Source organism: Manduca sexta, chromosome 18 (genome assembly GCF_014839805.1).
Source record: "Manduca sexta isolate Smith_Timp_Sample1 chromosome 18, JHU_Msex_v1.0, whole genome shotgun sequence".
In the NCBI taxonomy this organism is placed as follows: domain Eukaryota; kingdom Metazoa; phylum Arthropoda; class Insecta; order Lepidoptera; family Sphingidae; genus Manduca; species Manduca sexta.
The window spans coordinates 7767372-7793778 of NC_051132.1; the positions used below are offsets into that span (position 1 = coordinate 7767372).

The 26407-nt window shown below is 34.5% G+C and overlaps 2 protein-coding genes across 2 annotated transcripts; both read left to right on the top strand.

Annotated features, from left to right (window-relative positions):
• The first annotated feature begins 1155 nt into the window (after positions 1-1155).
• On the top strand, positions 1156-4524 carry LOC115452921. Its single transcript, XM_037440189.1, has 4 exons — positions 1156-1444; positions 2492-2665; positions 2892-3054; positions 4169-4524. The coding sequence occupies exons 1-4, from the start codon at positions 1352-1354 to the stop codon at positions 4246-4248; spliced, it is 510 nt and encodes a 169-aa protein (XP_037296086.1). The 5' UTR covers positions 1156-1351; the 3' UTR covers positions 4249-4524.
• Positions 4525-5799: 1275 nt separating this feature from the next.
• Positions 5800-17576, top strand: LOC119189714. Its single transcript, XM_037440182.1, has 5 exons — positions 5800-6052; positions 6675-6759; positions 7269-7378; positions 9050-9230; positions 17451-17576. The coding sequence occupies exons 1-5, from the start codon at positions 5966-5968 to the stop codon at positions 17498-17500; spliced, it is 513 nt and encodes a 170-aa protein (XP_037296079.1). The 5' UTR covers positions 5800-5965; the 3' UTR covers positions 17501-17576.
• The last annotated feature ends 8831 nt before the right edge of the window (positions 17577-26407 follow it).

Consider the following 26407-nt stretch of genomic DNA (forward strand, 5'->3'; position numbering starts at 1 on the left):
CAGAAATACCAAGGTCACGTTCAAGCATTTTCTTGTTCATTCCTCGTTTTACTTACTGTCAAGTTTCCTCAATGTTAAGTCAATCGTGGCTAAGGTTCGCGTGGCCCGTAATTACGGACCAACCCGAGTTAGTGACGACCGATTTCGATGCAAATTGACCGGGAATCGTGCCCCGAGGGCCGGACGGGCCTCGTAGACCAGCGATTATTAATCGCAAACTTAGTCGATTTTGTATTAGAAAAAATAAAGAAATAAAATTACCTAACTTAAGGTGTTTGCAAATGCTCCAAGTTAGTTCATATTCTGAATACTTGCATATGTTTTAAGATTTCTTTTCTCTAATATCAGTCTTATATCTCGTTTAAACTATTGGCGAATAAATATGACTATAATTATTATCGATATCATCGAATACACCCGAGTAAACTTCCTCATTTACACACTCGTTTTCTTGACTATTCGTCTTTATTCGGCAAGTATCAAAATCAGGGGTTTTTGATTTCAACATAATTAATCATCTATTTTTATAATACATATTAAACCTTATTTGTATAAGTATACTGACCATGTCGCGGTAGTCGCAAGTCCGCAAGCCGATTATTCGCATGAAGGGTATAATTTTGATGAATTTCCAAATGTAAATTAGGTGTAGTTCACGTTCCTTCCGCTATTACCAACAAGCTTTGAAATGTAGACCAGCATGATAGACCCTAATCAATGGTACTTTATGCGCAAATACGTGGGTGTGATATCTAAAAGGGGTAGGTGTCAACACTCAAAGATAGTTAATGCTATCATTCGCTAAGATAAATAACATGTTTACCTTAACTTGTTTACGAACACGCTAAAGTGACCTGACTGCACCTGATGGTAAGTGGAATGAAGTCCAATAGAATGTTGACTGCCGAGAGATGACTACCCCTTGGCAGTCGACACAATTATGCTGGCCCATTGAAACCGGATATACACAGGCTAATCCCGGAACGTGAAATACTTACGTGGGCTCCTATGGTGTGTTTTAACACATTGTGTACAGTGGTCGCTATCCAAGCGGATATAAAATATATCCTACCTCCAGGAAATTACGCCTTGTAGGTCCAAATAAGAAACAGCTGAATCATTGCGCATTTATAATGTCAACTTGGCAATCCAAATTAAGATTCTTCAGCGATCCCAACTGTAAAATTGTCTCGCGACAGTGTTTAATTACAGACGAAACTTATTAAACAAACCTTCTTTAAACATCAAAGGATTTATTTTTTGCTCTTCCATCAAATCAGACATTTCACAATATGTCCAAAGAGATAAATTTTAAATATTAAATAAAAAATAATTTATAAAAATAAGCAAAATGAAGTTCATGGACAAATTGCCGACGGTGATTAGCTGTTGTTTCTGCTGCTTCCTCCGGGCCGGTACTGTGATGATCGCGACCTTCTCTTTTGTGAGTCAATTTGCTTGATACTGGCTTTACTAGAGCAACGCTGTAATCATACTAAACATTTTTTAGTTATCATTATTAGCAAATTGTTGATCCTACATAATCAAGATAAGTGCTGGGCTTTAGTTGATATTCCGCTCGAGATTCTGTGTATAAGCGAAGGAAAAATGATGAAGGATGACCTTTATTGTCAAGCGAAGTGGCTATGAAACTAGATAATGCTGGTTTAGTTTACGCAACAGGCCAATCGATCACTAATGTAATCACAAAATGAATACAATAGTACATTTCTAGTATATGGCCTTCATTTAACTATAATAAATTAACTGGTACCTGAAAATTGAGGTGATGAAACTAAATCATAAATTTGAGTCTATAAATAATCTAATCTATTATATCTGTAGTGTAGCCAATGGAAACTATTGTTCATAAACTCCTAAAGATAATCTAATAAAATGTTGTTACTGAAAAACTTGTTTTCCTAATATACTAACAGAACAAACTAGACAAGCTCTTTAAGAGTATATTGGTTTCGCGACTTGTGACATTTCAACTTCGTAAATAAAGTTATAACGTTATATCATAGATAATAAAGTAATATAGCGGCTTTGCAATACAATTATTATTTGATGAAAAGCTAGGAAACTTAGAATGATGATGATGATGAATGATGATGCTTAATAAATTGAGTCACCAACATGGCGAAAATTCATCAGGAATTTAAAGGTCAAGCCGACAACAAAAAACACACTATAACAACTCGAAACGTAGAAACAACGTTTGCAAATGGAAGTCCGTCAATTTTGTCCCCGTGTGTATTCATTGACTGTGTGTTCCCCCTATCAACACCTACTAATAATTTTGTAAACCCAAGCTATGAAACGAAAATTCTTTGACTTTTTATAACGAACTTTTCTACCGATTGAATGATATCGCATCTTAAACTATTTGACCATTAAACAATTTATTTGTCTCATTTTGATAACTATTGTGAGTTGAATTCACTTCACTTTAGGATATTTTTATTTTTTTTATTATTATTTTTTTCAGATTGTCGGTCTCATCTTCGCCCCCAATATGAACCAGACACCTGGCTTCTGGGATATGGATGCTGTTCTCTCTAACTACAGCACTGCTACAGAGACAGCCATACAAATGACATTAGGGCTCATCTCAGTAGTCTTGTGCTGTGTCAGCGTTCTTTTAGTCATCGGAGCTTGCTGTGTGAGTGTTTTGTTTTGTGAAAATAGTTTATGAACATCGTGTATAATATAATTAAAACTTTAACATTAGGCATCATACAAACTACTTCATAAAATCAATGGGTCGTAATTTACGTTTACATTTAACGTATTATTATTTATTATATGCATGCTAGTATTTTATTTGAGTTATGAAGAAAGCCATTTTTGCTTGGCCTTATGTTTGGGTTATTATTTTAATTTTACAGAACGTTCCAGTCTTGATCGAGATATACCAATGGGGTGTCATTTTGTATAGCAGTATTGTGGTGTTTCTCTTCATGATTTTGGCAATCAGTTGCTTCTTCATTCACACCAATTGTTATCTCGCCGGCGGCGCGTTGTGCGCTCTTATCATATTCGATGTTTTGTGTAAGTAATGTGTGTCTGATATAGTTTTACATTAGAATCTTTAATTTAAGAGGTAAATGAGGCCCTTGAACTACATTGTAAAGGTTTATATCCAAGCCCTACTATTTTTAATTGTAATATAAAACATATTATTTGCATTAATGAACGTGCTTTTAAATTTAAAATTTAGGATATCCGTCCTTTACCATCATAGTAAAATAAAAAATACTTATTCGGAAACATAAAAGCCATCAAAGCAGCATAGCTTCGATCTCAATGCGGGTTAAAATCCAAAGCGGGAACCGATGTACTTAGTTCCGAGAAACGAAGTGGATAGGCGATGCGCTGTTTAAACTCGTTATAGTCTCTTCTTATTGCTAACAGCAAATGCATATCCATTACGTTACTTTGTGTTCCTCCGTTTTAAAATGTTAAGACAGTAGTCACAGTTTTCTGTTTAATATTCTTATTAAGGTCCGGGGGCCTTATTCCTTCTAAGGGAGTATATCCGTCTATTTGCAATTACGGACGTTCTAATCGAAGGACAGCTTTAATGACCATATAGACAAATGGGGATTTTTGAGTCTCTTACCTATATGGTGTACTACCTAAGTCTACTACCTAAGGTGTGTGAAGTCTACCAATCCGCACTAGGCCAGCGTGGTGGATTAAGGCCTAATCCCTCTCAGTAGTAGAGGGGGCCCGTGCTCAGCAGTGGGTAAGTATATAATACAGGGCTGATATTATATTATTATTATTTATTATTACCTATATGGCTATGGAAGATGTCCTTCGAATAGAAGGTCCCTAATTTTAAAAAGACGGATTCGCCCTTGAAGACGGTAAAGGGCCCCCTGATCTAACATTATGTGTTAAAAGTTGTTGTTGTCTTGTTTATTTTCGTGTTTTAAGCATTTGCATATATAGTATAATACAAGGGGTATTAGGTACGCATATTTTGTTATCCGTATATTATTCTATTAAAGTAATGGACGCATCCATCAAAAAGTATTATACATAAAGAACTCTGAACCCAGTAATTGACGACCAAAAAATATAATAAACAACTGCTAAAGGGAGCTAAAGTATAGTAAAGTTATATTTAAAAGTAAGATATAATCTCTTTTGATTTCAGTGACGGCTTATTTCGTGATTGTGGCAAACAGTCTCAGGATGTCTCTGAAATATTTGACAAATGAAGAACTAATGATATGAACATTGTTTTCAAAGTTACAAGTTTTAGTTCTGTATTTGACAATAAAATGTTAAAGTTTTCTCTTTAATTTTCTTCGCATTTGAAAAAGGCAATTATATGTCAACGCAACGTTTTCCTTACATTGTGGCTATAATTTGAACAGCGAAATTCAATGTTGTCTAATTAGCAAAATATTACTTTATATATATATATATATATATATATAGTTAGCATTAATAGTTACGTTTAGATAATCTCACCTTTGCTATCTCGTTAATACTTAATATTCATTCCGGAACACAAGTTTTGGGTTATAATTATGTTAAAAACTTTAAGTTACTTTGTATACAACGCGTACCCGATTATAACCTGTTTTGTGTGTAATAAAATAAAAAAAAAAAAAATACACTTTTTACTAATCATTCTGCAACTGTAAAAATAGCATTCAACAATGTTAGGTTATAGTCAATAAATGATGTATTTTTTTTATACTTGCACGGTAGAGTGACTTCACTGCGCTTGATGGTAGGTGGCATGTGGTCCAATAGAATGTCGACTGACGAAAGATTACCCCTCCGCTGTTGACACAATAGGGGACCGGCCTATGCTTGATTTTGTACATTATTCTATATGTAATGGCTTTTAATATGAAAAAGAAGCACTCCTGCGAAAACTGCATTAAAATTGGTTAAAAAATGAGCGAGTAATTCATATTTAAAATATTGTAACGTGCAGAAGTGGGCACGATGTGGGGATATCGCTTCATCTCTTTCTTTCGCACGCGTCGTAATTCCCGATGACGTCACATGTGGATATTTTGTCTCTTTTCTGTTTCTTGTTAACTACCCTTTCCATCGAAATTCAAAGACTTATAACTTGTTAATTTTTTACCGGATTTTAATAATTCCTTTGTGTTATAATTTATATAACGTAAATATTTGATAATAGTAAAGAACAAAAATGAGTCCGGTACCCTATTATGCCGGCCTGTTGGAACCGCATATACACAGGCTGATCCCGGAACGCGACACTTACGTTGGGCACTATGGCCGGTTTTAACACATTGTATTTGGTGGTCACTATCCGTGCGAATATAAAATATATCCTACCACCAGCAACAAAATTAAATATGGCAGAATTAGACACCTTTTGCACTAAACGTTGTGCGGCATGCAAGCGTGTTTTTTTATTCTTTATATGAATACAAGTGGTGACACGCAAGTTGTTCGCCTGATGGTCGCCACCGTAACTTTCCCCAAAACAGAATAGTACCACCTACAACTTGAATTACACAGCTTTGTAATTTGCATAGCATTAGTCACCCTTCTAAAATAGTCGATACGAATAAATCTTATAAAAGCAATTATATTTAAATATTAAAAAGTATAAATAATTATAATATATAAAACCCAATACCTAACTGTTATAGCCTCAATTCCAAGATTTTATAATGAACCTCCTTTAATAATTTCTTTAACATCAGAAATCTATGTTGACATCTTATATATATAAGAAGTATAAGATTTATTAAAACGCAGTGATTATATTCTCTTTGATATATATTATTATAATTCTCTTCGTTGACATTCATCGTAATAATAATGTAAGATTCGTTATCATTTTTCATTCTGTCACAAAATCTTGTGTCAAAAATGTAATCTAACTACATCAAAATCATATATTTTCTTGTATTATGTTATAAATGATTTTGTTTATCCTCTAAAATTACTCGTCAAAATGTGTGAAATATTTCCAGAATTTCATGATTGTTGTTTGGTTTTCTCATTACGAATTGGATTATTGATAATTTCACTTTTATCAGTAGTAAGTAGGTTATGAATTTTATATTTCGCCGCAACCACATTACCCTTTATTGTGTTTAATTAATTCAATTTATTTAAAATTTAAAATATTAAAAGTGAATTTAATTATTTATGTATATTTAAATAATATGCTTTATATTTTACTCCTCACAATTCGTCTGGTTTATAATTTTCTTCTGACTTTACTTTACTTGCAATTCGAGAGGATGAGAAATTGAAGCTGTTATTGTAGGCTAAAACAACTAAATATGTGGATGAACCGTGTGAATCCAATGATAGCAAAATTATTATTGGTGTAATCTATCTGTTTAAGTATGTATATACTTTTTTATCTTATTTCATTACAATCTTATTCTCTATTCTAAAACCTAGCAAACTGCTCATTATGCAAGTCAACCGTCTATCTAATGTAAGATATATATGGAAAAAATATTTAGTTTGTAACTGACAATATTGGAATGTGTCGTCATTCTACTGTATCTATTACTTTTGTTGCAATTTAGAAACATACTTGTATTCCCAGAGACTTGCTGTGCTGCATCGCCAGGTATCATAAAGTACCTGTCATTGAGGAGGGAAAATCCCTACTATTTCTAACCAGTGCTATTCATATTTCTTTCTAGATCACTGGAGCTATATCGCTGAGCGCTATAGAACAACAAACAGAATCTAATTATGAAAATTTGAAAAACATCACTAATATCAGAGGTGGACTTTTTCAAATATTCTCTACCTAATACAAGAAATTATGTTTACAACTAAAATCAAATTCAAACGGAAACGCAATTTGACTATATTTATAACACAATAACCAGTATTTTTGTGTTTATAACTTTTGTATATGATGTGTTTTTATTTATGCCTATGCGCTGGAGGACCGCGGACAAATTACATTCGCATGGGGAATTTCCAACAGGAAAAAATATCATTTAGATTGTTCTCTCCAGATTTCATACATGGTGTGAAATATGCAGAAGTCTATCTTCATATTCGATTACAGAAACACAGCTACAAACGGCTTTATTTAGAATGTATTCACATATGTCAACTTATGCTTTTAAAATGTACAAGGGTTTTAAAATTTGTTGAAATGACAGTCCTAACATTTAGAGATAAAAGTTATAGTATAATGAAAAGAGATATCCTAACTGATAATCGCAGCATTTTTACTAATATCTGTTATTACAATTTTATCTAGCTCATTTATAACATTTCAGACCCGAAAAAGGCGATATCACAGCTGAGCTCACTGATAAACTCCGGAATCACTTTCATGTCAGTCTGCTTTATGCTAATGGGAGTATTACTTCTATACGCGACTTTGGCGGTGAGTAGAGTAACAAGTATTTCATTATCCTTGTACGATTGATTGGACTAGACCAGAGCCCGTTGCTAAGATGCATTTCTGCAATCGTTAACATACATACATACATACATAACATCACGCATTTATCTCTGAAGGGGTATGCAGAGGCGCAACTAGGACACCCACTTTTCGCCAAGTATGTTCCGTCCCATGATGTGATAGGGGGCGAGCCTATCGCCATATCGGGCACAAATTCCAGACTCCGGGCTGATACTGAGCAGAAAAACCCAAATATTGCTTTGCCCGACCCGGGATTCGAACCCAGGACCTCAGAGCGCTATTGTACCGGACATGCAATACAACTACGCCACCGAGGCAGGCAATCGTTAACGCTTATATATTATAGAAAAATGTAAGGGAATACATATCCTATCAACAAGAATAAATAAGAACATCACATAACATAACGTTAAGAGCCTTTGCCGCTCTCAGACCTACCACTACAATTGCTGTATGCCAGGATCAGCAGTGGCACGCATTTTATGACACCGAGCAGTGAAGTGAAGAGTGTCAGGGAAAACTAATTTGTCTTTATCCCGCATAGAAATTAATAAAATAAAAAGATAGAGAGGAGTTGGAAACATGAATTGTTCACTTCCCTCCATAGCAAAGCGGGAGACACAATAATGAACTATAACGTTAGCGTTAACGATAGTGTAAAAGCATCTTGCTACGGCCTCTGATACAGTAGACGAAACAAATTATCGAGAAACTTTGCGTCCCTCGACGGTTATAATTAAGCAACTAACTCGAAAACTTGTCGAAACTTCCCGCCATTTGCACGATCACCATGATACCATTATAAATAAAAGTCAATGGATTATTGTCAAAACAGACTTAAATTTAACAAAAAGAATCCTATTTGCTCTAATAAATACCAATGTAATAAATGTAATAAATATTTGCCAACCGTCACCGGCAAATATAGAAGCTGCGCTGTTTATTATATTGGCGTTGAATCTTTTTCTATTAAACGGTGCTAGCTTAGTTGCTAGTATTATTATCCAGACAGGGATCCATCATTTCAGCTGGGAATCGTCCACTGCAGGACATAGGCCTCCCCCATTGAGCGCCAAAGGGACCGGTTTTGGGCCGCCCTCATCCATTCGACCCCGGTGACCCTCACCAGGTTGTCGGTCCATCTCGTGGAGGGCCCCTGCCCACGCTGCGTACAGGGCCCTTATACGTTTACTATTTGAATTAACCGCCATACGAGTATTTAATGGGTCACCTTAGCCTTGTTAGCCATATCAGTTTTACATACACGTTGCTGCCTGTAAAGTAAAGGTAGAAGCCACTGTAGAGGAACAGATGGTTACGTTCCTCTATGGAAGGGAAAGATGACCAGTCGGGCAGATGTTGCGCCTGACCGGCCGCGGCCCCTTCGACGGTCATTCGGAGGTAGTATATATGCTGCGTTTCGCGCAAATTCTACTATCGCAAGCCAGTATCGCCTAGCGTCATCTATCGTGATTGCTGTACGATATAACTACAGTTGTCAATGCACCGATCATCTTGCAGCTCCGGTAATGTGAACTAGATGGCGGTGTATGCACTGATTGTACCGCCACTTTAATTTAGTATTATATTTATTTTCGTATTATATTAATTTTATATTTACTTGCCTTCCAGGACGCGGAAGGAATCGTTCAAGTGTTCGTCTGGATTACATTTGTGAACGTTATTTTCGGTTTCTTCATGGTGATTGCGATATGTTATGAATGTGTATTCAAAGAGGACAAATGCATACTCAAGAGCATGGACTGGTTGTCCGGCTCTGCGTTGCTAGTTATCGTTGTTATTTATTTATTTGGTAAGAATTTATATTTAATTAGTATAATAACGATGATTATATTTAGGTAAACATAATTGTAGAATATTAAAATTAAGTAAATCCAGATATATGTTAAAAATCGTACGTCAGAATCGTATCATATTTTTGTATTTTTATTAATTATGTATTTATTTCAATTAGAACGGGTTAAACAATTACATTAATTAAGTTAATGATAACAACATGTAACTACAATTTGTTATATATTTTGTTCAATTTAATGACAGTCTCCCACTGTATCTACAGAAAATAATACACAAAAAATACCTAATCCTAAAAAGATTGCCCTTGTTAGCACACATAATATATACGCAGAGCTGTTAAGCTGTGTACATATTTGAACAAAGCCGTACAGCTTGTGTCGATTTCATGCATATAATAGTACGCAGTTTTAGGTCCGATAACCAAAAATGATTTATGCAAATTGCCGTGTAATACGCTCTGGACTGCAGTGTACTAGCGCCTAAGATCGTGACGTCGCACCTAATGAGCCTCTCGCGCGACAGACCCCGCCATGACCCCCGTTTGTTCACACTATCTCATAATTATCTTGGACGTAATAAATTACAAAAAAAAAATAATTGGTGGAAAAGCGGCTTTATTATTTATGATTTAAGGGTAAAAATGGAGTGTCGTAATTTTATTAGCGAAGGTCCTTTTAAATAAAATGTAAAAAGAATTAAACAAAAAAAAATAATACTTATATCTCGTAACCAGCTTCTGCTCGCGGCTTCGCCCGCATGAAGGAGTTTTCCGGGATAAAAAAAGTAAAAGGGGAAAAATATCCTATAACCTTCCAAGGTTCTTAAACTAACTCTACATCAAATTTCATAAAAATGCTTTTAATAAAATCGATAATATACAGACAAACAGAAAACGGGGACTTTGTTTTATAATATGTATAGATATTGTAAATTAATTAATAATGATAATCGTGATACGGTAGATTTAAAATATATCAAAATATTGCTATAATTACTTTTATTTTACATAAGATTAAAAGTGTTTTAAACTGAATACAATAATAGCTGTTACTGTTTATTATTAGACTATGATATAATATATCGCTTAATAATTCAAGGTTTGTGGCTCGACCGTACTTTAGATTTTACATAATTAATGTGAATATCGGCAAATTGTTTTAGTTCGCGTTCCGCCAAGCATTAACGCGTGCGTGTGGATGTCAAATCAATCAACAAACATAGTAAACTTTAAAATATAATTTAATAATGAAATTTAATTAATTAAAAAAAATTAACATGTTTTTCACGGAAAAACGGTCAAGTGTGAGTAGGGCTCGCGCACCAAGAATTCCGTACCATCCAATTTTATTATTTTTAATTAACAATCTTTAAACTGAGAACTCTTGATAGAGTCCCCCCCGTGACCATGAAGGCTGCAAAGTCTTCGAACGTCGGGAGAAAATAATAATATAAAAACCGCGTAAAAAAAACGTTTAGTACTTTTATTTTTATTATGTATTAATTGTAAATGAAATTATAATATGTACATTTTCATATAATATTCTTTTATTACAATGACAAATGTCAATCATACAATTTACTTTTTAGTGACCATAGAGTGGCCACGAACACAACAGTTTCCTCCCCCTCAAATGAACATAGTTTTTTACTTATTCTTTAGAACGTAAGTCCAGGATCTGGTCCACGTGACGTTTGTGTACTTCGCCACTCTCTGTTCTGATTAAATAGTGTAGGTGACCTAGGACTTTCTCGATTCTGCCAAATTCCCACTTGTCACGGCCTGTGTAGTCCCTAAACTGCACCTTACGTCCAATCTCGAATTTCCTGGTTACAACGGAATATGATCTCGCCGTCTCTCTCGCTACCTTCCCTCTGAATTTGACATGTAGAGCGGTGCGTACTTCTCTACCGAACATTAGCTCGTATGGGCTCTTGCCACTGCTGACGCTAGGGGTCCTTAGCAAATGTTCCTTAATGTCTCGTAGCTGCTCATGTATTGTACCAGGCCCAAAACGGGCAGCATGCAGTGCCTTTTTAATCGTCTGTACGAATCTCTCTGCCTGTCCGTTAGTAGCTGGATGGTAAGGTGCTGACGTTTTATGTATGACTCCCGTATTCTTCAGGAATGACTCAAATTCATTTGATACAAACTGTCGACCATTATCCGATACTAAGGTGAATGGTACTCCAAATGTTGTGAATAAATCCTTCAGTTTATTTATACACCATGAGCTAATGGTAACCTTCGTCGGTATAATCTCCACCCACTTACTGTATGCATCAACTATTATAAATAAGGAATATCCTTTAACAGGGCCCGCAAAATCGATATGTATCCTCTGCCACGGACCAGATGGTTTTTCCCAGTGATGTACTTGTACCGGTGTTGGTTGGTTTTGGTTTAATCGACATTCACGACATTGACTTACTAGACTTTCTATGTCTTTATCTATATTTTTCCAATAAACATAACTACGGGCAAGTAATTTCATTTTAACAATTCCCAAATGACCTTTATGCAGTTCGTTTAGTACTGTGTTTTTCAGACTAGCCGGTATCATAACCCTGGTACCTTTTAGTATACACCCATCTTGCACAGTAAGCTCGTTGTCATTATAACCATATCTTTTAACACTTGTGCCCGTCATCAGTGCTTTCATCAGTGTATCATAATCCATGTCTTTCGTGGTTTCTTCAGCTATCTTTTTTCGGTCGATTGTAATGGTGTTCATTTGGTTTCTCTGAAAAACGCTACAAGCGTCAATAATATTCAAGGCTATTTTATCTACCGGAAATCGAGATAAGTAGTCTGCGTTACTATTGCCACTCGATGTTCTGTATTCAATCGTATAGTCAAAACCAGATAGAAAATGGGCGTAGTGAAAAAGCCTCATAGTACTCATTGCCGGTAATGTTTTATGGGGATGAAATATTATAGTGAGCGGTTTATGATCTGTAATTAATATGAACTTCCTTCCGTAACAGAAATTGAAAAACTTTTTAAGTCCCCAGAAGATAGACGTCGCTTCCTTGTCAATTTGGCTGTATTTCTTTTCACTTGATGTGAGTGAACGAGATGCGAATGCGATTGGTCTATCGGAGCCGTCAGGCATTCTATGTGACAGAATGGCGCCAAGTCCTGTCGGGGATGCATCTGTAGCGAGTACTACTGGTTTATTGGGATCGAAGTGCATTAGTACCCTTTCACTGATAATTTCTTTTTTATCTTGTCGAAACTCTCTTGACATCTCATGGTCCAATCGAATTCTGTACCTTTCTTTAGCAAAGAATTCAAGGAATTCGATATTGAAGCTAAGTTTGGTATGAATTTATTATAATAATTTGCCATGCCTAAAAATGTTCTGAGTTCGTCAATGTTTTTAGGGCGTTCGGCGTCCAGAATTGCTTTAACTTTGTCTCTGTTTTTATGTAACCCATTTTTATCAATCGTATGTCCCAAATAGTTAATGCTCTTCTTAAAAAAATGACATTTCTCCTTATTTAATTTTAAATTATATTCTTGTAATTTTTGAAGAACTTGACGTAGTCTTGCTAAGAGTTGATTTTCTGAAGATCCTTGAATTATGATATCATCAAAAAAACATTTTACTCCTGCCAATCCTTGCAGCAATCGATCCATAAATTTTTGCCACAAGTTAGGTGCTACCTTAACACCAAACATCAAACGGTTAACTTTGAATGAACCCTTATGTGTACTTATTGTCTGCATCATGGCGCTCTCCTCATCCATCATCATGTGTAGGTACGCCTGGCTGACGTCCAATGTGCAAAATATCTCACCACCATTCATTTCTACGAGTATGTCTTCAATTATCGGTATTGGGTATTGGTCGTCTTTGATGATCTTATTTAATGTAACTTTGTAGTCGGCGCATAGACGTATACTTCCATTTGGTTTAACTATCGGAACTACAGGAGTTCCCCATTCAGAGTTGTCTATTTTCGTAATAACTCCTTGTTGACACAAGCGATCTATTTCCGTGTCAACCTTTTCCTTTAGAGCGTACGGTATACGTCTTGGTTTAATAAAAATTGGTGTAGCTCCCTCTTTTAAAGAAAAATTTGCCTTGTAGTTAGGTATACAGCCAAGAGTTCCATCGAAAACCTTTGAATATTCAGCCAATAATGAGTCAAGTTTCGTATCAATATTAGATCGTATATTGTTGATATTGGCTAAATTGAGATTTGTAAGTCTAATCCATGATCGACCAAATATAGGTTCAACGTTTTGTTTGATAATATATAGCTTTCCGCTGAAAAATTGCTGTTTATATTTGCATGTCACGTATACTACTCCGACCGGTTTGATTAATTCTCCTGTATAAGTTTTCATGATAATGTCAGTTTTGAATATTTTTGTATCGAGGTTTAATGCCTTAAAATCTTTATAAGATATTGATGATAGAGCTGCTCCCGTGTCTACCTCCATCTCAACAATTTTGTCGTTAATGTGGATCTTAATCATATATTTGTCGTTGATGATTGATCTAATGACGTTCATGTTCCATGGTATACCAACATCGACAATCGACTCCTCGTTCATATCCTGGGCTACATCCTCAGCATGCACCTCCACGTGCTCAGATTGGACCAAATGGTTGCCCCTGAACGGGTGTAAACATACACGAGCTAAATGGCCCTTTCTTTTACATTTATAACATGTATCGTTAATACATCTACAATTATTAGCTCTGTGGCCTTCACTTCCGCAACGAAAACATTTCCCTTTTATGTCTTTTACTGTTATAACTTGTCTTTTGAATGGGGTTTTCTTATTTAATTGTTGCATTTGATGACTTATATGAGTAGCTTTTGATATGTAAGAACTGTCACACTTTGCTGTTTCTATAGCTGTTGCTGTACGTATGAGATTTGGTAAGTCAGTTACATCGGTACTCTGAAGAATTTTAGCACGTGCGTCATTGTCTTTAAGACCTCGGACAAATTGAAGTGTGATAAAATTATCAGCAATCGATTTATTGCAGTGTTTGCATTTAAAATCACAATCTTGTGCTAAACGTTTTAATTGTGCTGTATATTCTATAATCGATTCATTCTCCTCTTGTGTCCTTGTAATGAATTTGTGTTGAGTTGCCCACATGCTTGGTTTTGGGTCCAAGTAATCATCTAAAATTTTAATAAGTTCGGCGTAACCGACATCAGATGGTTCTTTTGGTGCACATAGATCGTATGCTCTTTGATGTAGTTCTGGAGGAATAGAACTTAAAAGCATGTACATTTTGGTTTGGTTGTCATGGCAATTATTTAAAAGCAAAAACATTTCTAATCTTTTGTAAAATTTATAAAACTTTCTTTTTCTTGTAATGGTTGAAACATTATCTTCGGTACTACCGTTTCACTGCTTCGAGCGTATGTAGATGTAGGTGTTGCGTAGTATGGTGTAGAAATAGATGTTGTAGGGCGTAAATCCTGTAACCTTACTTGTAGCTGTATTATCAATTCTTCAGTTATATATCTTTCTTCTATTTCCACCTCCACCTGATCATCACATTCTATTATCGATTCAATTTCCGTTTGAATTTGGTCGAACTTCTTTTGATAAGTTGTCAAATGTTCTAGTCTTGCTTTTAATTCGTAGTCTGGAATTTCTTGTTCATTTTGTATTAAATAGTTTTGTAATTTTTTTAAGCTGCCCCCTTATAGAGGCTCGTATTCTTCGAAGTTTTTGTAGTTCCATATCCTCGTCGCCAATATTATGTATTAATTGTAAATGAAATTATAATATGTACATTTTCATATAATATTCTTTTATTACAATGACAAATGTCAATCATACAATTTACTTTTTAGTGACCATAGAGTGGCCACGAACACAACAATTTTCAATGTCTAACATTCGCGTAAACATAAGAAATCATTAACTCTTGAAAGCTCAGACTCCAAGACACACGGCAAATACCCAAAATTATTTTTTACTCTGTCGTAGGTTTTCTAAGGCCCTATACCTTAAACTACAGACAATGTTCACATATTGGTACAAAGCTGTTAACGTAAACCCTCGCGTTTAAAAACACTAGCGTCGCTGACCGGGCCTTTATTATTTTTTTAACTCCTGTACTCGAATTGTTTCGGGATTGGGATACGCCGCTGCGGTCGGCGCTAACGGAGTATTGTTATTCCAACTTTAATGGACTGTAGAAAGCCAATAATCTGGAAAAGTACTCCCGAGATATTACCTGACAGTAAGGTAAGGGAAGTAAGGCGAAAGGTCCATACAATCCGATTGCTATCGGCTTCTCTTTTGTAATTTAGTTAAAACTAGCGACCCGCCCCGGCTTCGCACGGGTGCAATATTTCTCCACTATTTAAGTAATGGATGTTATTATACATATAAACCTTCCTCTTGAATCACTCTATCTATTAAAAAAAACCGCATCAAAATCCGTTGCGTAGTTTTAAAGATTTAAGCATACATAGACAGGGACAGAGAAAGCGACTTTGTTTTATACTATGTAGTGACGTAATTATAATCATTAGTACGATTTACAGACTACATTTATATTATATATTAATACCTGTATATTGTGTCGGGTGACCTTTCGGAAAAACCTTATCCTTCGCCACTAATTTGATGGTACGTAATTCTTGGTTCGCGAGCCCTACTCACACTTGACTGTTACCGGAGAAAACAACACAAAGCAACAAAATTAGTGTTGAGTTTTGTATGGGAAGTGAGTTTCTCATGCGTTTAAACGTACAAAATTCGTGGCCAAACACGATTATTTGACCGAACGCAAATAGAAAGTTTGTAATAGTAAATTCGTTAATTTTTGTTCTTAAAATACATAATATTTACGGTTTTTAGACGACACGGTGCTGCAGCACCACCAGCGCAAGAAGTAATGTCTTGTAAGACATTGCTTCAAGCCAAATTTTATGATTCTAAGTCAACGGGAAGTACCCTATAGGTTTTGATTCCCTTGTGAAATCCCGAAATATGTCTTATAACTCATCATATCTTTTGATCGTATTGCCTTACAAGTTTGATTTATTTATAGCTGAAAGAACCCGTAGTGCCGGATATTTGATATAAATTTCGACTTGATAGTTCAACGCGCTCTTCACAAAAAGGGTGAGCCAAAAAGTAATCCTATAAGAGTTCTTTTTGAGGTACGGAACTCTAAAAAGATAATAGGTATGTTCGCCCACATTCCCCCGGCTGCCGTGCGCACTCTGACGCCCACAGACTTTATTTTTCGAATTACTGATTTTTAATTGATTGCAGTCCACAATTGTTAAAATATAAGTTTTACAAATTAAGAAAAGTACATAATCGTAAATCTTGCAAGGCACAGCAACGTAGAAGAGAAACTAACTAGAAACTTATCCTTAAATAAAAAAAATGTTGTATAAATAAGTTATTAATTTGTTTCTATTTAATCTACTAGTCTAAAAAAATCAATGTTATACAGTTACTAAATAGTGTAATTAAATGTATTACTACGTCATGCACTAAATTTAATGTAATTGTATTTAATTTAAACATTAGCTTATTCAGAATTATTTATAATTATTTTACAGTAAGGTGCCAAAGTTAGAATTTATAGATCGTGGTTAAAGAAATCAATTATCAAGTAGTAGCACTATTTAACCGACTTCATAAAAAGGAGGAAATTATCAATTCGACGTGAATGTTTTCATATCAACGGTTGAAAGGCTATTGACTTAAGCGACATTTTTGCGACACCACGTTTCACACATATTTAAAATCAGCACTTTTTTCTATGTGTTTTAAACTACTTAAAATTTTTCGAAAAATTTCGCTCATGTCAATTAGTTTTTCAACCATCGATATATTAATGTTTTAATTTGTTTTTCTTCACGTGTGCATTTAAAATTAATGATGAAGTTCTAATGCACTTATTTTTCTATTTTTTTTAACCTAGTTCAAATTTTTCGAAATAAAATGTCGCTTAAGTCAATTAGCTTTTCAACCATCGATTTAGTAATGTTTTATTTTTTTTTTCTTTACATGTGCATTTAAAATTAATGATGAAGTTCTAATGCACTTATTTTTCTATTTTTTTTAACCTAGTTCAAATTTTTCGAAAAAACATGTCGCTTAAGTCAATTAGCTTTTCAACCATCATTTATAGTAATGTTTTAAATTTTGTTCTTTACGTGTGCATTTAAAATTAATGATGAGGTTCTATTGTATTCGTTCTTGTTCCAGCGTGGATCTACTTCATATCAGTGGCGAATAGTTATGCGACAAATGTATAGTGAAACAGCTTGGGTGGATTAAACAAAACATTCGTGATGTTATTTGTGACTATTGTTTATAAATTAGGTTTTATGATTGTTTGTTTTGTTTATGTATGGATTAGTAAATTTTTATTTAAGTGTACTTACCCATAGAAATAAATTGGTGAGTAAAGTTTAATTAAGTGTATTTAGCCATAGAAATTAATTGGTGAAATATATATCGAGATAATCAAAATATTAAGAGACGGTATTGACACCTAACCCATGCTTAGAATAAATATACGAAAGATTTAATATCTGCATATATTTAACAGGAAAACCGTGGTGTAAACAATGAGACGGTTTTTCTAGGCTGAGGCCTCATTCTGACTCTTTACTTGAGTTTTTGCCGTTTTCTATTGTTTGTGACGATGTATTACAAGTTTACTGGCAACATACAATTTTTGTAGCGCAAATACTTCGACTTTTCGAAAAAAAAGCGGCGATAGCCTAGTTGGTTGTGGAACGGACTGCCAAGACGAATGTCCGCAGGTTCAAATCCCAAGGGCACACACCTCTGACTTTTCTAAAATCATGTGTGTATTCTTTGTGAATTTATCGTTCGCTTTAACGGTGAAGGAAAACATCGTGAGGAAACCTGCACATCTGAGAAGTTCTCTATAGGAATTTTCGAGCGTATGTGAAGTCTCCCAATCTGCACTTGACCAGCGTGGTGGACTAAGGCCTATTCTCTCTCAGTAGTAGAGGAGGCCCGTGCCCAACGGTGGGACTATAATACCGGGCTGATATTTTTATAAATACTTCGACGAATGGTCAACCTATCATATTAATGACGTCGGTTTTTAGATATCTAAACTTAATTATAAACTTACGATAAATTATTGTTGTTTAATAACATTGTTATAAACCGAGATGTACATAATATTTGGAAATGAGACTTAAGGTGGGATTACATCGACCTCGTTCCTCGAGGTCAACTGGACTCCGTCATACTATTAAATTTAATAACGTAAGAGGTTTTGAAAGATTGGTTCCAAGTCTGAAAAATTTTGACGAAATATATTCGAGGTTACTTAAAATATTGCAGTGGAATCTTGAGACCATATTATTTTACGAGGTTATTTTGGTCGGAAAGCGATAGAAGAATAGACAAGGACAGTGTAGTATTAACATGTCATCGATTAAGAAGGTTTTCCTTCAAACAGTTACATAATCAAAACTCGCCATGAGCAAGTTTACAATAATAATAAATGTTTTTATTATTGCACAAACAAAATATAACAAGTGGGAACACATGAGTAGTTAAATTATTATAAATATTGTTAGTGCTTAAAACTAATTTAAAACAAAACATCAATTGACAGGAGGCCACAAACTAGGCAATGCCTGCATTTTTGGGACCAAATATAAATCTATATAATTTATATAATCTTGTTTTTTTTTGAGTCTATTTCATTTCTTTGGCGTAAAAAATCTAATATTTTAATTGGTCAGATAGAACTTTAACTCCGAGACAATTTGTTAATTTTGCAGAAATGTTAAACGACATCTGTCATTGTCGATTTGTAAACGGTAATCAATCTTATACTCCAGGATCTACAATGACATGCATTTTTACGACAATAAGGCTTAGAACTTAGAAGAATCTAGGAACATTAACCTTTAACGCGTAAAGAATTCGAACAGAAAATTAGTTGGAAATATAAAATGTCTATGTGGAAGTAAAATCACAGTTAACCGGTAAAGAAATCAAATAAACAGAAAAGAAAATGAAAATATAAAATGTCTATGTGGAAGTAAAATCACAGTTAACCCGTAAAGAAATTAAATAAACAGAAAAGAAAATGAAAATATAAAATATAAAATGTCTATGTGGAAGTAAAATCACAGTTAACCCGAAAAGAAATTAAATAAACAGAAAAGAAATTGGAAATATAAAATCTCCACGTGGAAGTAACATCACAGTTAACCCGTAAAGAAATCAATTAAACAGAAAAGAAATTGGAAATATAAAATTTCCATGTGGAAGTAAAATCACAGATTTTCTCATGTATCTCCAGTCTTTGTTTATGATATAAGGACACACTCGCGCTGGGCTTCCGTCTCCGGATATTGTTGCTAGCATTTGCAATACCGATATTAATTTATCATTTCCTTACTTTATTTTTAACGTAATAATAATGGAATGCAAGTTTATATTAAAATCTATAAAATAATTTCAATGATCGTTTATTTGTTCTCCAAGTCTAATATTTTATTGGAGTTTGGGTACGTACTCGCGAAAACGATTCAGCTGCTGACATTGTATTAGAGTGCGTAAAAAGATAACTAGTCTGCCATCTTATGCGATCTGCCATATTGGATTTAAAGTAATTTTATTTTTCATTTGATATTCATACCATGGGCACCCACAAAAAATAACTAGTCAAACGTCTTGGACCGTCCGCCATATTGGAAGTAGAATAACGTCACTTAGGTAACAAAGCATCGTCGACCAAAATACACGTCTTTGAAAAATTTAATCTTAATCGGTTATGGACACAGCTTTAAAATTCATTTGCAAGATTTGACCCCTACATGACATATACATAGGTACATACAAACATTGCTAGTTAAATAAAAGCTTGTAAAATACGACGACAACTAAACAGTGTTCATACAAATTAAATCTGAAATAACAAGCATTGCACCGATTAGGGTGTTAGCCGGGTTGGACGTTTTTTCGTTCCCTTTGCGTCGCGTATTGAAATAACACTCCGCTACGATAATAAGGTAGACAAACGGCACGTTTTAGCTAAATTAAAACACGTTGTAAAGTTTGCGTTGTAGTTTTATATGTTTCATATATTTTACGTCTCATGGAAGTATTTTGTAAGTTTTTAAACATCTGAAACATATAATGTTTTATGAACTATTTTACAAATTACCTAACAAATAAATAGTTTACAATTGATAGTCAACATTTTAATATACCATGGACTTCTATATCATCATCATCAGTCTATATCTTTGTCCACTGCTGGACATAAACCTCCTCCAGTATGCGCCATTTTACCCTGTCTCATGATTTGGCAAATGAATTTAAAACAATATTCAGAGAAGAAAAAAAATCATATTAAATTGAGTTACGTAATTAATTAATTTTAAAACTCAATATTTTACCGCACTCTTAAATCCCAAAATGAAAACACTGTTTGCGTAATATAGTCCATTCGTTGTCTGAATACAGTTTTGTACATCCGACACTCCCTTTTCTTTATCATACGTTTTACGTTTGTAGATACGCTCGATCAAATACATTTTACTTTTTATTACATAGAAATTAAGGTTCATTATCATTATGTATACAACCATCTGACAGAATATAACGCTCGGCTTACACGATCGTCCGTGCTCGCTACATGCAATAATCATAAAAGCGGCTCATAAACAGCCTACAAATGAGGGTATTTTGCAATGTCGACGCGTTTCATTGGCATTTACACACCCGACAACGTACCGTACAAATATTAGATCCGATTACGTATACTTACTGTTAAAGGTTTTATACTTATATAACTAGCTTTTGCTCGCGACTTCGCCCGCGTGAAGGAGTTTTGCGGGATAAAAGTCCCACTATATATTTTCCCGGGATAGTAGCCTATAATTTTCCCATGGTCTGAAACTATCTCTATTCCAAATTTCTTTTTGTTATACCACGTCTTATGTCACGTCCCGTTCCCGTGGGAACAGGATAAAAAGTATCCTATGTCTGTCTCCTGGTTCTAAGCTTCCTCCCTACCAATTTTCAGCCAAATCGGTTCAGCCCTTCTTGAGTTATAAATAGTGTAACTAACACAACTTTCTTTTATATAATATATAGATATAGATATCAATTTAGCTGGCTGATATTGTATGTAGTTTCCACAACGATGGAAAAATAACAAGAACAAAAAATGGTGTTACTGTGATACATACGATGAACCGTAAACGTCGCTCATAGTAAATAAACTATCCAGTTTATAAATTCTAGGGCGTTATTACTCTGCAACATATCCCATTCCTAACACTTACAAATTACAATACGATTATAATACGAAAAGAAATATTGTTATGTTTCAGTAAAATTATATTACGCTTTATTTAGTTAAGTAGCGTAGTTGGGGGAGGGGGGAGTACCCAGCGGCAATTTAAGGGGGCGGCAAAACGTCTAAAAAAACTCCAATAAATTTTTACCTTTGTCGCATATGCCAGTAGCTTGGTATCGCCAGTTTTTTATATTGTATTTTGTTAGATTTTTTTTTACTTTTGGGATCATAGTGGCGGAGTCCTTAATTAGCTGTTAAAAAATTATACGCACAGAGGGCAGTCTTGTCCTGTTCCAAAATCTTCCTTATAGTTAGTATGTTCGACACGAACCACAATCGCTTATTGTAATCTCTGTAACATATTACATACGCTAAACTGATTTTTATTACGCGGTTAGTCGCCATGTGTAATCTTCGCTTAGATGAATATTATTTGTTGTACCATCTAAGCATATTAATATAAAATATTCATAATATAATATTATCGTACATATATTCCTATAGTACCTTTTATGTACTCTATTCTGAAAGTTACTTATTACATTTTCATACGTTACTTGAAAATATCACAAAATTAATCACCCTCCGATGACGAAGCTCAAGACCCAAGCCTCCAATGATTACGGAATCAAAACACCTATCTGTTTTTAGATAAATATTATTATTTTTATATACCACAAAACATAAACATGAATATTATTACATTCAATTTCACCTTTACCAAAGTTTGGGGTAAAAATGTTTGGTTTATTGCACGAAACGGGTGTTTCGTGTAATGAGCACTTACTCGTAATGGATATAAGCTTTTAGGCCGCACTGTGGCAGATTCCCGCCCACTACATACTATAAGATAGATGGGGCGGGTAATCAGGGTTTTAAATGCTAAATGTAGGCAATTTACAGGTAGATGTAGGAAGTTTGGTTATAATGGGAAAGATATTACGGATTTAATTTGAAGAAGATTATAAAAGACAATAAAGAATTTAATTTTATAAATACTAGGTATTGTGTTAAGACTATTTTTTTAATGTCTCAATAATTGCTACTAATATAGCGTTCTAATATTTGCTATGTCTGAAAAGGGCTACAAACTTATAAGTATATAAAATGTAACACCAATTTTACCCAGTTATGCCAAAATATACCAAACTACATACATAAATTATCCATATAGAAGTTATTAATGTTTAATGCGCAATTAATCCAAATATGATACATAACTGTTCAACAATACTTGGTTTTCAATTCCTGAGATTTTTATAATTACAAAATAATTTACTACTACTATTACTAGCTGCGGGACTTGTTGCTAAATAGACAAAGAATACACTTCTAAACATAATATAACCTATATATATACTATATAAACATCCAGACATATGAGCCACAAACATTCCGATCTGTATGCATAAACTAGTATAGCGTCTAGCTAAACACACCCAGTGCATGCGTTAATTTAAAATTAATTTGTTTTTGTGACAATAAGAATAATACTGTAACGATGCTTGAAAAACAACAAATTTGCTTTAGATCAACTCGGATATTTGGCGTGGTTTTTAGTTTTGTTTGTCTCATTATGTCCAGTACACACTGGCTACAAAGAACGTGCTCGTAAGCTTAAAATAATATTAGCAAATGTACTGCTTTTATCCATTGTCTGTATGATACAATGATTAATCAAAAAGTGATACAATTTAGATATAAACAATTGCATAAACTGCCACTCCATCAAAATCCACCCACATAAGCGAACCTCTATAAGATAATCCATTTCCTCGCATCAGAAGCACAATTTGAAATATATCGTAACGGGATACACTTCATACTTCCTTTGAAGTAAACGTGAAATGTTATTCCATACAAATGCAATAAATTTCGCCCAGCACTGCGGTGAATATTGAGCCGTTTCTTTAAAGTCTACAGCGAAATATCAGCAGCTTCTATTTTGATACAGAGCCACGCTATTTTATATTGCTTCCTATTGAAATCCGAGATGAAAAGTTAAGGAATTTATTGCTAACTGAGGGAATTTATGGACCTTATTTAAGATCTTTTTATAATTATTTGTTTTTAAATTGTTTGTATTTTATTAATTACTAGAAGAATCCAGTTTGGGGTTACCAACCTCTATTTTTCTATAAGTGACTAATTATTAACGGTACATTTTCGGAAGAATTTTGCATTTTCCTACCGACTTAATATAACTATGGCAAAATAAGAAAGAAATCTTATAATAAAACCATAAAGCATGTTTTTAGTTGTCACCGTGGTTCAAATGATTTATACGCTAAACAACGAAAGCAATTTCAGAGCAATGCAGTCTAATAAAATATGTACAAATTCGTGTTTTCTATACGTACGTAGAGCGTCTAGGTTTTGTCAACTTATCGCTCTTCTGCTGCACACTAAAACGTTCCTTATGTCTATTTTATTAAAGTATATTTTTGGTGCCACATATTGTTCTCGATCAAACAAATGTGGGCGCGGTGTGATCATTCGTAAAATTGCTCTATCAAAAATAAAACCTGCCGTGATTTCTGCTCGCCTGAAATTTTTACGGACGGTCTATAAATATAAAACAATATAGTTAGGACATTTGTTATATAAATATGTTGGCATACATGACGAATTCAGTTCAAAATACAAACTAACAGCATTGAGTAAATCATCATTAGCATTTTTATAAATGCTATGAGATTTCAATATGATAAAAAGTAAAAACTAAAAACGCGTCATAAAATTAGTTTATAGAACTTAATACCATTTAAAAATAAAAATCAATTGCCACTTCAGAGCATCACTTGAGAACGAGCCGACCGATGTAGAAGATCCCCTTTTTGTTGTGTTCGAAATTATTACAACAAAGTTTATTTAAAAACACAATTTTGGAAAATGGACAAAAAGTCTATAATGATATTTTTGTATGAAAATGTTTTTTTGTACACGCTTATAACCGAAACCGCATAAAATTTAGTGATTATTTTGTTTAGTTCCGTGTTTAAACATAAGATTATTTTGTACCCGATAGGTAGTGTTATAATTGATAGTTAAAAATGAAAGATAGTTTACAAAAAAAACGGTCTACGTAAAAGACTGCTGTGGCGAGACGCCTGCTGGGCGTAGGCCTAAATACTAGTAGTCAGATAAAAAATTATTGCCGTCTCAATATTTAATATCGTAGGTCAAGTAGGTATAACTACTAGTAGCCAGATAAAAAATTATTTCCGTCTCAATATTTAATTTGTTAGGTCAACTGCACACTCAGCAGTGCCATCTACAACTCAAAATTATGGTTGTATTGCAACTGATTTTCCACTGTATGCAGTAGAACTTAGTATCAGCTTAGCAAAACACTCGTTTCGTCATTCAGTAGCATAAAAACTAATTGGTCACTCTAACTTTGTATGTAAATTGCACACATCGATCCACCAAAGGGCACGAGCCATGAATTTTACAACACCCGCCAGAGTCGCGACGGACATATTGATTGTGCCTAAGGAAATTCAATACTTAAACGCTCACAGTATGTGGAAATCGAATTATTCAAGTTTTAAGTCGTTTAAGTACAGAAAAAACTCGATTAATTAGATTCGTAAAGCGTTGAGATAATTGAGTATCCGGGTTATTGAATGAAGAAAAATTGTTTTTGTACTGATCATTAACTTGAAAAAGATAAACTGCCTACGTCGCCCGCGTTAGCTATTTTATAATTATATAGTCACATGGTTATCTTTGTTATTTAAAACTACAAAGACAAATTATTCCATCATCATTATCACCAGCAATATGAAGTCTATTGCTGGACATAGGCTTTGCTTAAAGATTTCCTGTCGCCGAAGTGAGTGTGTCGCGTTTTGGGTTCCGGTTGGGAATCGGCCGGCATAATTGTGTCGAATGGCGAGGGATAATCTTTCGTCAGCCGATGATTTACCCAAATAGAGTCCATATGTATTAGCGATTTACCATCAGGTGTAGTGCGTTCACCTTGTCCATAAAAAAAGTATCAAGATTTATTTTCATATCTATAGGATACAGGAGAGGAGGGAAGGCACATTAGCAGCACGTAGAAACCCAACGCCGGAACACTCCCGGCGTTCATTTCCGTCATGGAGTTTGCGATTCCATTGCGGATACAGAAAATATGACCACCGCCGCTTAATGGATATCAAAATGGCGATATAGACGCCTTTAAACTCGTTTTATTCAAAGAGCCTTTTTACTTCTTGAGAGTTTTAAAACTTTTTCCAAGTATTAAGTGGTATTTTTAATGGGCCTCTCAGAAATCTACACCTAAATAATTCATCTTATTCACGATAAACCGAGTATATGAAATCATGAAAACGTACGTGGATTTAATCATACCCATGTCGAAACGATGTTAGAAACGTTAGAATTCTGTTCCTGGCATTTGACATTTGAAGCAGCCGACAAACGTATGTATGAATCAATCCCAATCAATCGAATAAAAGTCGGCCCAGACTGAACGTTGGACCAATTTACCTCTTCGCATACGTCGCACGTTAATCGCATCGTACGCGTAATCGGATTTTGTAAGTCGGAATGACGAGTACGAGAAGCGATTCTGAAACGACCCAGCGTTGCGCCATTTACGAACAGAAAAGACTTAGTGACCGTCACATGTTGGTCTCACGACGATATTAATAACTCAACTCCTCCCTATCTTTCCTATCTTTCTATTTCATTAATTTCGATGCGGGATAACGGCAAATTAGTGTTCCCCGAGTCTCGCTGAGTTTCACCGCTCGGTGTCATAAAATGCATGCCACTGCTGATCATGGCTTACAGAAGTTGTAGTGGTGGGTGTGAGGGCACAAAAGTCTCTCACGCCCAATCACAA

Excerpts from the sequence above, each read along its gene's own strand:
- LOC115452921 (XM_037440189.1), top strand. The coding sequence starts at position 1,352 with ATGAAGTTCATGGACAAATTGCCGACGGTGATTAGCTGTTGTTTCTGC. Across the intron at positions 1,445-2,491 it reads TGATCGCGACCTTCTCTTTT|ATTGTCGGTCTCATCTTCGC; the intron begins GTGAGTCAATTT and ends TATTTTTTTCAG. Across the intron at positions 2,666-2,891 it reads TAGTCATCGGAGCTTGCTGT|AACGTTCCAGTCTTGATCGA; the intron begins GTGAGTGTTTTG and ends TTAATTTTACAG.
- LOC119189714 (XM_037440182.1), top strand. The coding sequence starts at position 5,966 with ATGTGTGAAATATTTCCAGAATTTCATGATTGTTGTTTGGTTTTCTCA. Across the intron at positions 6,053-6,674 it reads TAATTTCACTTTTATCAGTA|ATCACTGGAGCTATATCGCT; the intron begins GTAAGTAGGTTA and ends ATTTCTTTCTAG. Across the intron at positions 7,379-9,049 it reads TTCTATACGCGACTTTGGCG|GACGCGGAAGGAATCGTTCA; the intron begins GTGAGTAGAGTA and ends CTTGCCTTCCAG.